Raw genomic sequence first — 15,371 nt, 5'->3', positions numbered from 1 at the left:
AGGGCTCAGAGACCAGGCCCATGGTGTCCATGAAGTGCCGAGAGCTGACAGAAACAGACAGGGTGGGAGCCAGGCTTCCATGATAAAAATTTATTCTTACACAAATCTACAGCTTTTAAACAGTAAAAAGAAAGGCCCACTGTCACCTAGGAAGACGACTTGAAGCAACAAGTGGGAAGCAGGGAGGCTCCGGGACATCCGGGCATGTGGTTACCGGCTCTGCTCAACTGTAGGACAAATACAGGGAAGGCCAGTGAGGAGGGGGCGGGGGGAAGAAAAGGCCCCACCACCGTGGCCCCCCAACCCTGTCTGAGCCACTTACTGTATGTGGAGATGTCTATTTCTTCTGGAAGCTCTGCCACATTCACTTCAAACCGGTCCTGGACATCATTGAGGATTTTGGCATCATTCTCATCAGACACAAAAGTAATGGCCAGGCCTTTGGTACCAAAGCGACCCGCACGGGCCACCTGCAGGGAGACAGGAGCAGGGGTCAGGCCACAAGACACAAGCTGGGGATCTGAGAACAAGCAGGGAGAGGTCCTCATCCAACATCAATCCTGGGGAGGGGGCACCAGGGAGGGGACACCTCTGGGGGGCCACTCACGCGGTGGAGGTAGGTGTCTGAGTCCTCGGGCATGTCATAATTGAAGACAATGTTGACACGCTCAATGTCCATTCCTCGGCCAAACAGATTGGTGGCCACCAGGATCCGCCGCTGGAAGTCCTTAAACTGCTGATAACGTGACAGGCTGGGCGCAGGAGGAACAAGGAGCGGCCATCAGATACAGGGATCCTGGGCGGCGTTCCCCTCCAAGGGGCCTGCAAGGGGCTCTGAGGGCGGCGTGCACTCACCGCTCCTCCTGGGCCATGCCCCTGTGGATGGCAATGGCTGGGAAGTTCTGCTCCACGAGGAGCTGGGCCAAGGCCATGCAGCGCTGCACTGACTTCACAAATATCACCACCTGTGAGGGAGGGGGTGGCAGTCAGGGCCAGAATCCCTCCCAAAGGCTTAGAGCCCCAGGACAGGCCACAGGAGTGCGGAAGCATTACCTGGTTAAACTCCAACACATCCAGGAGGTCAAAGAGCTTGCGGTTCTTCTCACTGTCCTTAAGTTTGACATAGTACTGCTGCAGCCCATGCAGCGTGAGCTTGGTCTCGTCGTCCACAAACACCTCCATGGGCTGTGCCGGAAGGAGAGGAGGAAGGGGCAGGCAGGGCTTACTTCTGGGCATCCTGCCTGCCGAGAACCTTCCAGGAGCGACTCCTTCGCTGCAATGCTTCCAGAGAGCCTGCTGTACCCCAGTAAATACTTCTCTCTCAGCAGCTGCGTCTAAGGTCTGGTCTGGCTCTAGTGTAGACCAAGCTCTCAGCTCCCAGTGTGACAAGCGAGGAAGAGAGCTCTGCTGGCCTCCAGCATTCGTGTGCCGTGAGGGCAGTGTGGGAGTGGGGGAGCAGCAAGGGCCTGGACTCTAGGCCACAGCTACTGCACCGAGGTCTCGGCCTCTACTCACGTCTTGCATGAACTTCCTGCAGACAGGCCGGATCTCTTTGCTCAGGGTGGCGCTGAACATCATGCACTGCTTCTCGTGGGGTGTCAGGCGGAAGATCTCCTGCACGTCCCGCCGCATGTCTGGGTGGGGAGGGCGAGAAACAGGTGGGCGTGAGCGCCTGCCAGACCACGACCCCCACCCGAGACCAGATCCAGCCCCTCCCAACCTGTGCCAGGGAGCCGTTGGCACCATGACGAGGGCGGTGTGAGCGAGGACTGGGTGGAGGGGAGAGTCCCAGGTGCCTGAAGGCCCGGACTCGGGGTGAGCATAGGCGCGGGAGGAGCGGCAATCCACTTACACGCTGCCAGAGCGGAGCAGCCGTGCCAGCGCGCCTCGAGCCATGCTTCAGGGAAGGGAGCCTGAGGCAGAGACAGCCGCTGGGGTGAGAGCTGCAGCCGCCTCCCAGGACACGAGCCCCATCTCCCACCGGCCCTGTCAGGGCTCACTGAGGGCAGGCAGGGGCCTAGAACTAACCCAACAGGCAGCGAGGCCACGGTACTCTGAGGGCTAACGTGGACATGTGCCTGGATACGGCTCATGTGGGGTGCCATGGTCCCACTCAAGCTTAAGCTCAGAAGCAGCAGGTCACTCTGCCAACACCAGAACTCTCCCTAAAATCGCTTACAGGAGACCTGAGTGCTGGCCACCCACGGGATCCCACTTCGGGGAAACCTCCGGCCTGCCCTGTCAGGACCCGCCTAGCTCTGATGTCTGGGGGGCTGCGAGGGCGAGGAGGGTGCAGCTGTGTGGGCCTCCACAGCCCCCAGACCCAGCGAGGACACTCACCCAACTGCTCCAGCATCTTGTCACACTCGTCCAACACGAAGTGCTTCACATTCTTCAGGTTGAGGCTCCTGTTCCGCACAAGTGCCAGGATCCGGCCCGGCGTCCCCACCACGACATGGGGACAGTTCTTCTTCAACACCTCTTCATCCTTCTTGATGGAGAGGCCCCCGAAGAACACAGACACCTATGCAGGCGGAAAGCTTTCAACCATCTGGTGGCCGAAAGCTCACACCCCACTCTGTGCCTACGGTCGCTCAGCTAACGGCCCCGCCAGCAGCCCCCCAGCACCCCAGGCCTGGTGCCTGGAGACAATGGGGGCCTGAGAGTCTGGCCCCAGCTTCACCGAAAAGCAGCCCCAGGGCTGGGACCGGCACAGGCCTCTGGGGGCCATGCATAATTCATCAAGCTTTTAAGGAGCATAAACCACCACAAACCTCAAAGGCAGCCGCTGCAGCCAAGCTTGGTTAATGCTGGCTGCGCTAGAGCTGAGGCCAGCAAGGCTGCAGAGGACCACGTGGCACCCAACCTGGCCTGAGGGGGCTCACCTTGACGCTGGGCATGTATTTGGAGAAGCGCTCATACTCCTTGCTGATCTGGAAGGCCAGCTCTCGAGTGTGGCACATAACCAGGACCGTCACCTGTGGGGCCGGTCGGGGAGAGACACTCAAGACAGTCCCCTAAGTCCTCCCCCAGCCAGAGCCCACGCCGGTGCTCATCCCCTGGCCGCCCCCAGCCCTTGGGCCATTGGAAGGCCCAGTCCAGATGCCTCCATCTTCTCACAGCCCATCACCTGGTGCTCATTCTCTGTGTCTTCTCACAGCTACTCAGCTGTGTCTCCCTACGCCAGGTCCCGCACTGAGGCCTCAGTAAGAGTTAGACCCAGCCTAGCTGGTGATGCACCCCATGCTAACAGCTTCCTGAGCCTGCCCTCGGGCTGGCCTGTGACCACCAAGGGGAAGGCTGCCCCTGCCTCTTGGCCCACAACACCAAGCACTGAGACCACACCGTGGTCTCGAACAAAATCCTCCTCTCCTTGATCATCCACCCTAAGGTCGGTAACAAGGGCTCACACACCCATACACAGCCCAAGGATGTGTGCCCCAGCACGTCAAGAATGAACACCAGCATGCACCTCAATTATCCCCCCAAACAGGGGACTACAAGTTCATGACACGAGAAGTACAGCTATGGCCTGTCAGCAATAACAACAGGAACAAAACCGTGTTCAGTGTAATCCCACCTTCGTAAGTGTGTACAATCTAGAAAAGCACATATGGAAATAACAGCCATCTTGCTGGATGGTCAAGTTGTGGGCACTTTTCAGTTTTTTCTCTTGGCTTGTCATTTTTGGGGCGATTTTGTTACAACTAAGTACTGTGTTTAATTTTAAAAGTCCAGAAAGAGAATGCGGGAACAGGGATTTTTAAAAAGAGGAGCCATGACTCCTGCTGCCTCAGGTAGCTTGGGCCTAGGAAGGAGGGTGCCCACCCACCTGTCCGTTGACGGGCTCAATCTGCTGCAGGGTGGCCAACACAAAAACCGCTGTCTTGCCCATCCCTGACTTGGCCTGGCACAGGATGTCCATGCCCAGGATGGCTTGTGGAATACACTCGTGCTGGACTGAGGGGGAGAGAGCATATGAGCTATCAGAGACCGGATGTTCCCTCTGTGCAGGCCCCTCACCGGGTGGCTGAGGGGATCACACTGAGGCGGTCAGAGGCGGGCCTCGGCGGGAAGGACCAGGGAGGCATACCCTCGGATGGATGCTCGAAGCCACAGTCCACTATGGCCCTCAGGAGCTCAGGCTTCAGCAGAAAGTCCCGGAAGCCAGAGCTGTGGATGGAAACGTAGGAACCCTTGACATCTTTCTTGGGGGCAGCTGGAGCGCTCTCTGGAGGAGCCTGGGGCTCTTCATCTTCCTCGTAATCCAGAAGCTCGTTTTCCACATCCTGTTCCGCCATGGTGCTGAGAACAGAGGAGGGAGGGAAGGGCTGAGGGAAGCAACTAAGGTGACTGATGCATGCAGGTAAACCCACCCAGCATGGGAGAAGAGGGACATGGCTGCACAGAAGCTGCAGGCTGTTGACACAGGTCCGAGAGGGGCGAGGTGCTGGCGTCAGCTCTTGCGAGCTGGCACAGAAAGCCACCCAGCCACTGAAGTCAAGACCGGACATCGTTCTCCGATCCCTCTTTAGTTCACGCCCGACATGACAACAACAGCAGGTCCCACCACTCCATCTGTGCAGCACCTCCCAGCTTCTGCCTGTTGTGGCCACATCTCCACCACGCCCCGCCAAGCCACCTCACCTCTCCCTGCACCCTGCCAGCCACGCCCACATGTGCACCCACACCCTCCACCTCCAGGGGCTTCCCACTGCTCTAAGTGAAACCCCAATTCCTCTCCACTCGCAACCCTCCCCACTGGCCCCTGCCCACCTCATTCCACGCCACCCCTTTCAAACCACCCCCAGCCTTATTTGGCTGCTGACACTCATCGAGCCCCTACTCCAGCTCCGGCCGCCCACCCCTGGGAACGCACTGCTGCACTGCTTCCAGGTCTCTGCACAAATGCCTCCTTCTCAGCATCAAGGTCAAGGTCTCAGCTCTAATGAATGGCCCCAGACCAGCTAGCTTCAAGGAGTCCCCTCCCCTTCACTCCCCAAGGACCCCACCCAGCCTACACGGGGCAGGACGCCCCCACACCCCGCTTTCCCACTCCCGACCTGGATATGTGGCTGCCAGGATGCTGGAGAGACAGTAGTTTGTGAGGAAGCAGTGTCTGCCCAGGCCCAGCTACTCCTGCTATTTGTGGTCTGCACAGGGGAACAATTAAGTGCTCTCATGAAAAGACCTCCCATTGGGCCCAGAGCCAATAAGAATACAGCTGAGATGGTAAATGGAATTAATACAAAGCACGATCACCTCCTGGCTTCGTTTAATCCAATACATACAGAGCGCCTACTGGGTGCAGGCTGCAAGGGACCCAAACATGAGAATATTGTCTTTTGTCCTCCCTGCTGCAACCCAGCCTCCAGACTAGGGGGTGGAAGTACTAAAGCAGTCCCTCTTCTTCCTGAGCTGGATGCTGAGGGTCCTGGGCCCAATTTCTGGCCCTTCTGCCACTCATTCTCTGTGACCATCAGCCCCAGCGCTTTCACCACCTCTGTGCAGCCTCCCAAACTGTGTCTCTATGGAGACACAGAGTCCATACTCAGTTACCTAGCTGCCTCTTTCACCTCTCCCCCTGGAAACTGAGGCCTGTTTCCCCCATCTCAAAAAAGGCAATTCCATTCTCTAAACTGTTGTCTTTTCTCTCTCTTTCCCTGTTCTATCAGCCAACAAATCCCGCCAGGTCAATCAGGCCACTTCTCACCCCTGCTACCTTGCCAGTCTCAGGCTGCCATCTTTCTTTTTAGATTAGAATAGCTTTGTGGAGATATTCACATGCCATACAAGGCACCAATTAAAAGGTACAATTCAATGGTTTCTTGTACAGTCATATATATGCGCAATCACTGCCACTGTCAGCTTTAGCACACATTTCCTCAAAAAGACTACATCCTTTAGCTACCATCCTATGCCACCAACTCCCTTTGGCAACCACTCATCTATTTTCTTTTTATGAATTTGCCTATTTTGGACATTTCATATGATGGAATTATACAACGTGACGGTTTGACTTCTTTCACTCACATGTTTTCAAGGTTCGTCTACATTGTAGCCGTGTATCAGTACATAATTCCTTTTCATGGTTGGATAACATTGTACTTTGTACTGCGATACCAGTTATTTTATCCACTCTCAGCTGATGGACATTTGGGCACCATCATCTCTTGCCTGGATTATGCCAAATGCCTCCTTGTTGGTCTCCCTGTTTTCCATCCCCGACTCCCCCTTCCATGCCCCTCAGCAGCTGGAGGGAGCCTATAAAAGCTAAGTCAGAAAATGTCACTCCTCTGCTCAAAACCCTCTACAGGTTCACGCTATGTTCAAAATAAAACAGCCCTCACCACAGTCTACCAAGCCCCACACGACCTGACTCCCTTTACACTCAGACCTTATCTCCCCATCACCCTCACTCACTGGCCTTGCTGCTGAGCCTCAAACATGCCTCAGCGCCTTTGCACTTCCCACTTCTTTCAGACCTCTGTTGCTCCAAAAAGGCATTTCCCGTTGGCCCAACTAAAAAAGAACCCCCTCCAGTCATGTCAGCCCAGCACCTAGTACAGGGCCTGACATACATTGCGTAAGCAGTCAACAGCAATGGCTGAATGAATGGAATTAGAATCAGGGCCTCAAAGCAGAGTTTAGGAGCTAAAGTTAAGCATGTATCCTTGTCTGATTCTTGAAAGAAGCAATCTGATACCAACACTGGCAAAGACAGGAAGGAGTCAGTCCCCAGGCATCAGAGAGAAGAACAGGAGCCAGCAAAGGCCAGTCCAGAAACCACCAGACCCTTTCAGGGAATGGAAAGGACTGGCTGCTTGAAGTAGAGGCAGAAGACAGAGCTGGAAGAGCTGGTCAAGCCCAGGGCATTCATACTTAATTTGCTAAGCAATAAAGAATCGCTGATTAAGTTTTTGAGTTGTGACTCAATCAGGATTTGCCCAAGAACAAGTTACTCCAGAGAAGATGGAGTGGGGTAAGAGACCAGCAGCAAGGAAAACCAAACACCAAATTAACTTCAGTGGGGGCATTGTTAAGTAGGGAAAAAGATGGTGGAACACCCTACAGGGTGGGCCCACCCCCTGGGAGAACCTCGGACAGAAAAGAGCCAGAGTCATCTACTCTGGGCTTCAAATCTGGGAGTAGATGGTGTATTAAAAAAAAAAAAAAATCAGGAATTCAAACAAAGTCTTTTTGTTTTGATGGGGAGACAAATTTGGGGACAGACTAAGTTTGATATATAAAATTTTCTAGACTAAGTGACTAGACAGGATCTAAAGCTCAAAACAAATTAGATCAGGAAAGGATTTGGCGGTGTTTGTTCCACCCAGAGAGGGTGGCCGAGACAGCTGAGGCCCCAAGAGCTGATGAACTTGAAAGCTGACACCAGAATAAGTAACAACTCTGACTCGCACGCGTACCCTTTCACCCTGAAGTGCCCCCAGAGAGAATTTCTACCTAAGAGTTTGTTCCTTACTGAACATCTTTTTTGCCCGAAATCTCTGGAACCACGAATCCACCCCCTAAACGCGAGAGTGGGGGAGGGGAGAGTCTCTCGAACTCGGAGAAGACCGTCAGGTCTACAAGCTCCGGCTTCTCCCACCGCGGCCCCACACCCCGGCGTCGCCCCCCGACGCCCTCCCCGAATCGTCTCGGGCCTCCTCGAACAGGCAGACCTCCCCCAGAATCGGGTTCAGCCCGGACAGCCCCTGCCAGAAGCGGTCTCTATACCCAGCGCGCCAAAGGCCGGCCCGCCCCTTGCGCGTGCGTCCCAGCGCCCAACGGCCGCCAACGCGCGCGCCGGACACCACAACTCCCCTCGTCTCGCGCCCAGTCTTCGTCCTTCCCTCAACCCCTGGCGTCTCCCATCGCCCGCTCGCCCGCAGGTTCGACGTCTTCACACCGCGGCCCCACGCCTGGGCCCGCCGCTCACCTGATTCCTCGCTCGCCTCCGCGCGCCACCCGACTCCTGTTCCCGGTCGCGGGCCCTGACACGAGCTACCGCGCTTCCTGTCTCGTGTGTCCGACTGCGCCTCGGCTCACTGGACCGCTCGCTTTTCATTCAAAAGAGGCGGAAACGATGATTGGATTCTGCGGGAGGTGTCTGGAAGCTATTGGTGGAGAGTGGAAAGAGGGCGTGCCTCATGCCTCGGATTCATTGGTCAACCTAAAAGTTGGCGCCCGAGTGGGCTGACTGAGGTGGGCGTCTGCCAGCGCGCTGTCTTGTAATCGGGGTTGTGACCTCGGTAGGTGCCGCCATATTTGGTACGGGCAACTGAAGCCTGGATGTGGGCCCGGGGTGAGTGTCTAGCCCTTATGAAATATGGCCTCTACGCTGCGCTCAGAACTCAGCGTTCGAAGTGGATGTGCATCCGCGAACTCCTGGTCCTGCAGAGTGGTGGCTCTGACAGGGTTCTGAGAAAGCTTGGGAGCTTGGAATGACTCCAGCTTGGAGAGGACATTTAGCACCAGCAGTGGGAAAGGGGCCCCTCAGGGCGTGGGAGTGAGAGAAATGGTCCTAGGCCACAATTCCCGTTTGCAGAGTCATTTCCTGGGTCAGACACTGTGCCAGTGACCATGCAGGTTCAGGCCAAAAAACCAAAACCAGATGTTTTCGTCATAAAACTTTGTTGTTGTTGTTAATTTTACTTTTCCTTGTATTAAATTTCCCCAACCTCCCCCCACCCCCCGCCAAGTACTTTACTGAGTTGAGCTAAAGTGTATAGTAAAGGGAACAGGTCCGTGAGTTTTGACGATTGATACCCGAGTGACAATTGCCTGGTAAAAATATGGAACACTTCCATCGCCCCAGAAAGTTCTGTTGTGTCCCTCTGAAGTCAACCACACCCCTTTCCTCCTGCCCCCACCAGGCAACCAGTATGTGGATTTCTCCCCCACCAGGAACCAGTATGTGGATTTCTATCACTATAGTTTTGTCTGTTCTTGAATTTCATATAAATGGAATCATGCAGTAGATTGTCTTTTGTGTCTGGCTTCTTTTGCTCAACAAAATGTTTTGAGATTTTCCACATCGCTGCACATAGCAATATTCCTTCTTTTTCATTCCGGAGTAGTATTCCACTGTGTGGCTATACCAATATAGCCAGTATAGTTTCTCCACTCACCTATAGATGGACATTTGGTTTTTTCCCAGTGTTTGGCCATTATTAATAAAGCTTGTACAAGTATTTTTGTGAACACAAATTTACTTCTCTAGGGGAAATACCTAGGAGTGGAATTGTGGGTGGAAGATCATGTGGGTGTTCAGCTTTAGTAGATCCTGACAGTTTTCCTGAGTGGTTGTTCCACTTTACACTCTCACTAGCACCCTGTGAAACTTCCAATTACTCCCAGTTCTTGCCCATACCTCAGTCTTTTCTCAGCTATGTTAGGATTGGGGGATTTGGGGGGGGGGGCAAGGAGGGAAAGTAAGTAGGACGAACTCAATAAGCCTGCTCCAGCATTCCAGTCTCCCTAAGCCCCTGACGCAATTAAATCTTCCTCCACAGTTTTCCAAAGAGGTTCGAGCATTTCATTTTCATTTAGTATAAGCTATCTCAGGGTCCATGTTCTAGACAAATTCAGAGCTAAAGTCATCAGAAGTATGTAACTTCAGCCAACAAGCCCAATGAAGAGAAACCAGTCAATCCAGAGGGAGACTTTACATAATATAAGGTAAATATTGTATGTACAATAATAATTACATCCTAACACTTATAGAGCACTTCCTGTGTACCCAACAGGGCCAGGATGAGGGTGACACATGCAAAATTTAAAGGGGCACCAGGGACTTCCCGGGTGGCACAGTGGTTAAGAATCCATCTGCCAGTGCAGGGGACACGGGTTCAAGTCCTGGTCCAGGAAGATCCCACATGCCGTGGATCAATTAAGCCCGTGTGCCACAACTACTGAGCCCACGTGCCACAACTACTGAAGCCCCTGCGCCTAGAGCATGTGTTCCACAGCAAGAGAAGCCACCGCAATGAGAAGCCCACGTACCGCAACCAAGAGTAGCCCCTGCTCGCCGCAACTAGAAAAAGCCTGCGTGCAGCAACAAAGACTCAACGCAGCCAAAAATAAAATAAATAAATAAATTTTTAAAAGGGGAGGGGCACCAAACACCAAACCAAACAAAAAAACCCAAAAAAACTCAGTCATCAAGATAAATTATATTTGAATGCACTATTTTAAAATCAAAATTAATTTTAAAAATAAATAAATAAATAAAAATAAAATAAAAATTATTTTTTAAAATCTATGATGAACAAAATATCAAAATTTTAAATAAACAGGGTCAGTAACAGGGCTGCGTGAAGCCGAGCCATATTGGCACCTGCAGCAAAAGGAAACGATCAGGTCTACTGATCCTGTCTTTCTTTGGATTTTCTGCATTATTCTGATTTTTAAAAAATTGTGCTAGGACTTCCCTGGTAACGCAGTGGTTAAGAATCCTCCTGCCAATGCAAGGGACATGGGTTCGAGCCCTGGTCCGGGAAGATCCCACATGCCGTGGAGCAACTAAGCCTCTGTGCCACAACTACTGAGCCTGTGTTCTAGAGCCCGCGAGCCACAACTACTGAGCCCACGCACATAGAGCCTGTGCTCCACAGCAAGAGAAGCCACCGCAGTGAGAAGCCCACGCACCGCAACCAAGAGTAGCCCCTGCTTGCTGCAACCAGAGAATGCCCGTGTGCAGCAACGAAGACCCAACACAACCAAAAATAAATAAATACATTACAAAAAATTGTGCTAAAACATGTGTATCTTGAATTTGGGGGTGCCCCCTGTGTCTGAGGCAAGTGCTTCCCCTCCTCACCCCAGTCCCTGTCCTGGTTGTTCAGCCTTGTTCTGAGAAATCTAAATATATGAACAGACTAATCACCACCTGGAGCAGGTGAGGTGAGTGTGTTAGCACATCCATTGTCCATATCCATTGTTGGGTGGTTAACAGGAGCTCCAGAGAGGATTAATCTCAGTCCCAAAGTCACACAGCTGGCAGGGATTCAAGCCCAGGCCATCTCTCATCATTAGACATGGCCAAAACCTCTACAGGAGGAGATAGAGGCCAAAGCCAGGTAAGTTGGAAGCCTGGGGAAAACCAGTCCCCGGGAACAGAGGAGGTGCTCCAGGAAAGCAGGTGAGAGGTGAGCTTGGAGTAATTAGATCATCTGAGATGATGCAGGAGGAGGAGGAGACCGAAGCTAGTTGAGTCCAGTAAAGAAGTCTAAAAAAAAAAGAAGTCTGGGAAAACAGGAAAAAAAAAAAAAGCCCAGCCCACCCACCATTCATGCAGTCGTGGGCAGGGCAGGGGGTCGGGTTTCTATGCTTCAAAACAAACAAACAAACAAACAATAACAAAAAACACAAGAAACAAAAAACCCCACTAACTTTAAATACAGGAAAGATCAGAACCTGCTAAAGTACCTCCACCACCCAAGATGAACAAATAGTAACATTTGTCACGTTGGCTTGATTCACTTCAGAATTATTTTAAGATATAGAAAATTTGAAAACACCCACCCAAATGGCTAAAAAGGAAAAGACTCACAGTACTGAGGCTGGAGGAGAGGCTGTGGAGAAACCAGAATTCTCACTGCTAGCAGGCTTGTAAAATGAGAAAACCACTTTGGAAAACGATTTGGCAGTTTGTAATAAGTTTAAGCAGGGTATCTCAACCCCAGCACTGTTGACATTTGGGCTGGATCCTTCTTTGTGGTGGGAGCCATCCTGTGCATTATGGGATGTTCAGCAGCATCTTTGGCCTCTCAATGCCAGTAGCACCCACGCCTCAGTGTCTTCAAACCAAAAATGCCTCCCGATGTTGGTAATGTCCCCGCCCCTGTGGGGGGGAGGGGATCATCCCAGATCAGACCCATTGGATTGAACAGGCACCTATGTCATGACTAAGCAGTCCTCCTAGGTATAGACTTAACAATCAATGAAACACTTTTTGTCCACAAAAAGATACGAACAGTGAACATTGTCTATGCATAAGAGTTCCAAACTGGAAGCAACCGAAATGTCCATCAACAAATGAATGGATAAAGAAATTGTGCTCCATCCACACCATGGAATAACACTAGAAATAAAAAGGAATAAACTATTGATATACACAACATCGTGGATGAATACCAAAAACATCGTATTCTTTGCAAACATACTAAAAATCACTGGACTGTACACGTAAAAAGTGTGAATTTTATGGTGTGTGAATTTTATTCTAATAGAAAACAAAACAAATGTATTGAGTGAAAGAATCTAGACATTTTACAAAATCATAAAATGATTCCATTAGGTATGAAGTTCGAGAACAGGCAAAATGAGTCTATGGTGATAGAATCTACATGAGGAAGTTGCCTGGGAAAGAACACAAGTAAAACTTATGCAGCAGGCGAGTGGCCTGGGTGGTGCCACAGGGGTGTGTATGTATATACAAATTCACGGAGCTGCACACCAAAAGATTTGTGTACTTTACCATATGTAAGTTATACCTTGATCAAAATAAAATAAAAGACATAACACCTTATCGTTAAAGTGGAAGTCACTTCTGTTCACTTCCCCCACTCCCCTCCCCTCCCCCACTACAGAAACGTCCTCAATAAACATAACGACACTGAACAATTACTACACGCCTATTCTGTGCTTTACAAGAATTAATTCATTTAAGCTTCCCAGCAACCTATGAGGTAGGCTCCACTATTATCATCCCCTTTTACAGATGAAAAAACTGAGGCACAGAGCAGTGAAGTAACTTGCTCAGGGTCTCACTGTTCATAGGCAGTGGTGTCAGGAATTGAACCCAGAGAGCCTGGCGGGCCTCAGCCAGGATGCCAGGCATACTACAAGCCCGCTACTCTGAACATTCCACAAACTTAATACACAGTTTCACTTTGTTTTTTTAGTAATTGATATAAACAATATCAAACTGTATCATTTTTTTTTTTTATTGCGGTATGCAGTCCTCTCACTGTTGTGGCCTCTCCCGTCGCTCCGGACGCGCAGGCTCAGCGGCCATGGCTCACGGGCCCAGTTGCTCCGCGGCATGTGGGATCTTCCCGGACTGGGGCACGAACCCGTGTCCCCTGCATCGGCAGGCGGACTCTCAACCACTGCGCCACCAAGGAAGCCCTGTATCATTTTTTTAACTTGCTTTTTTATCCCCCCCCCCACCCCCCCACACACATGGTGTTTTTGAGTTTAGCCTTGTTGATACATTTAGTTCTTCTGGTGTCAGATGAATCTACTCCCGTTTCTTTTCTCTGGCCTTGACTGGTGGAGACTTGATTTGCAAAAAACCTTACCTTTTGAGAGATAACCCTCACTCAGTTCCTCCCCTGCTAAGAATCCACCAGTGGTTCCCACAGTCCTCAGGGTCAAGTCTGAATTCCACTCCCACCATCTGCAACATCTGGAGCCTTCCCTCTACTCCAGGTTCATCCACAGTAAAAAAAAAAAAAAAAAAAAAAAAAAAAAAAAAAATCCAGCCATACTTTATGATACCTGGTTTGTTCATCCATCTATTCATCCAGGAGCTATTTTTTGAGTACCTTCTGTGTGCTAGACCCTGTTCTAGGAGCCAGGGACCCAACAGTGAACAAGACAATGATCCCTGCCCTCTGGGAGCTGACATCTTCCTGGTGAAGTCAGACAAGAAAGAAAACAGTAAAGTCAAATTTATTAAAATTTGCATGGAGGAAAAATCAAACTATGTGAGGAACAGAGTTTGGTAGGGATGGGGTGGGCCTTGTTTTAGGTGGAGATGCAGTCAGGGAAAACTTCTCTAAGAAGGTGACATTTAAGTAAAGATGGAAATAAAGTGAGAAAGATAGAATGCCAAGATGAGAAGGAAAAGCACTGCAGGCAGTGAGAACAGCTAGAGCAAAGGCCCTGAGGTAGGAATCAGCATGTGTGAGGAGAGTGTGAGTGAGGGGATTGGGGTGGGAGATGAAGGCAGAGGAACTAGGACATGTCGAGTTCTACCTCACCCACCTCTAGGCCTTTGCCCTGACTGTTCCTTCCACCAGACACCCTTTTCCTCTTTATCTATTTTGTAATTTCCTAATTTGCCCCTTAGTGCCAGCCGTTCTGCCTCCTCTATAGTGGGGCACCTATGTCCTCCAGGCATTCACTGGGCTGGGATACCTTCCTCCTGACAGCTCACAGTGTATGCATTCACTCATTCCACAAAGACTGAGGGAGCTTAGGCCAGTTACTGGGAAATTTCAGAGAGGAGTGATATTTAAAATAAATAAAACAGAGCCATGGGCCAGAGATGACAGGGCATGGAGGTGCTCTGGGAAGGTCTCCCAGAGGAGGTGACATTTAAACAGAGATCTAAATGATCAGAAGAGGCCAGCCTTGGGGAGATGTGAGGGAAGGGCATTACAGACCAGGGGACAGCCAGTGCAAAGGCCCTGTGGTTGGAAATAAGGTGAGAATATTTGAGGAACAGAGAGAAGGCCAGTTTTGCTAGATGGGGATGAGGAGAGTGGAGGGGGATGTGGCTGGACAGGTGGGCAGAGGCCTGACAGGACCACCCTGTAGGCCAGGTGAGGAGTGGTGTTTTTCCTAAGAGCTCCAGAGAGCCAGAAACAGGTTTTCCAGCAGGTAGAGGTGTGGGGGTGGGTGTGATTTAGGGTTTCCAAGGCCCCAGAGAGGATTGGAGAGAGGCCAGAGGAGCTACAGGGAGGTGCTGGTGCAGTTATCATATTTGGCCGAGATTATACAATAAGTCCTTGGTCTCCCTGTTTCAAGCCTAGAGTGCGACTCTGTTTCCAGTGCTACCAAAGTCCCCAGTGGGTGCTGATAAATATTCACTGAGTAAATGAATGCCGGAAGCTTGGAGAGAGAATTTGGCAGGGCTCCCCAGCTCCATCCGGGGAGGCAGCCTGGAAACCTGGCAGGCAGCAGAGGGCCCATCCCTGGATAAGTTGACCCAGTTCCTGGGCTGGTTCTCAGCCTTGCTTTGCCCCCTCATCCCCATCTGTAAAATGGGTGGGCTGGAGAATTAGAGGAAGACAGGGCAAGGACTATAAACATCCTGACTGTATAATTGGGGTGAGGGGCTTCTCTCTGAGCCTCAGTTTCCTCATATTTAAATCAAGGGAAAAAGAACTGGCTCAAAGGTTTCTTTAATTCAATGGATGAATATTCGAGGAACTGCCAGGAAGCAGGTGTAGCTGGAGGGAGTGAGCAAGGGAAAGAGGTGGGAGAAGAGGAGAGAGGGAAGGTGAAGGGGGCAGATCGTGCAGGGCCTTGTGGGCTGCGGGTAAGACTTTGGCTTTTACTCTGAGGAAACTGGGAGCCAAAGAGTGATCTAGGCAGAGGAGGGACATGACCTGACTCAGGTGTTCCTAGGAGTCCTT

The 15,371-nt window shown here is 51.3% G+C and overlaps 1 protein-coding gene across 2 annotated transcripts; it reads right to left on the bottom strand.

The window, feature by feature from the left end:
- Positions 1–75: 75 nt before the first annotated feature.
- DDX39A (DExD-box helicase 39A) lies at positions 76–7,999 on the bottom strand. 2 transcript variants are annotated; one of them, XM_079702546.1, is made up of 11 exons: positions 7,940–7,999; positions 4,094–4,305; positions 3,833–3,960; positions 2,886–2,978; positions 2,341–2,524; positions 1,516–1,634; positions 1,054–1,185; positions 856–965; positions 608–752; positions 323–470; positions 76–227 (listed from the first exon to the last, which is right to left on the bottom strand). In XM_079702546.1, exons 2-11 carry the CDS (start codon positions 4,299–4,301, stop codon positions 211–213), a joined length of 1,284 nt encoding a protein of 427 aa, XP_079558672.1. In that variant the 5' UTR covers positions 4,302–4,305; positions 7,940–7,999; the 3' UTR covers positions 76–210. The 2 variants fall into 2 exon arrangements, with proteins under 2 accessions (XP_079558672.1, XP_079558673.1); XM_079702547.1 differs by lacking the exons at positions 2,886–2,978; positions 3,833–3,960; positions 4,094–4,305; positions 7,940–7,999 and adding an exon at positions 1,853–1,913 and having other exon boundaries at positions 2,341–2,360.
- Between the last annotated feature and the right edge of the window lie 7,372 nt (positions 8,000–15,371).

The sequence above is a fragment of the Hyperoodon ampullatus genome (genome assembly GCF_949752795.1).
Source record: "Hyperoodon ampullatus genome assembly, chromosome: 4".
Classification (NCBI taxonomy): Eukaryota; Metazoa; Chordata; class Mammalia; order Artiodactyla; family Ziphiidae; genus Hyperoodon; species Hyperoodon ampullatus.
Note: the sequence above shows the minus strand (reverse complement) of the source record. Positions and strands in the feature narration are given on the sequence as shown.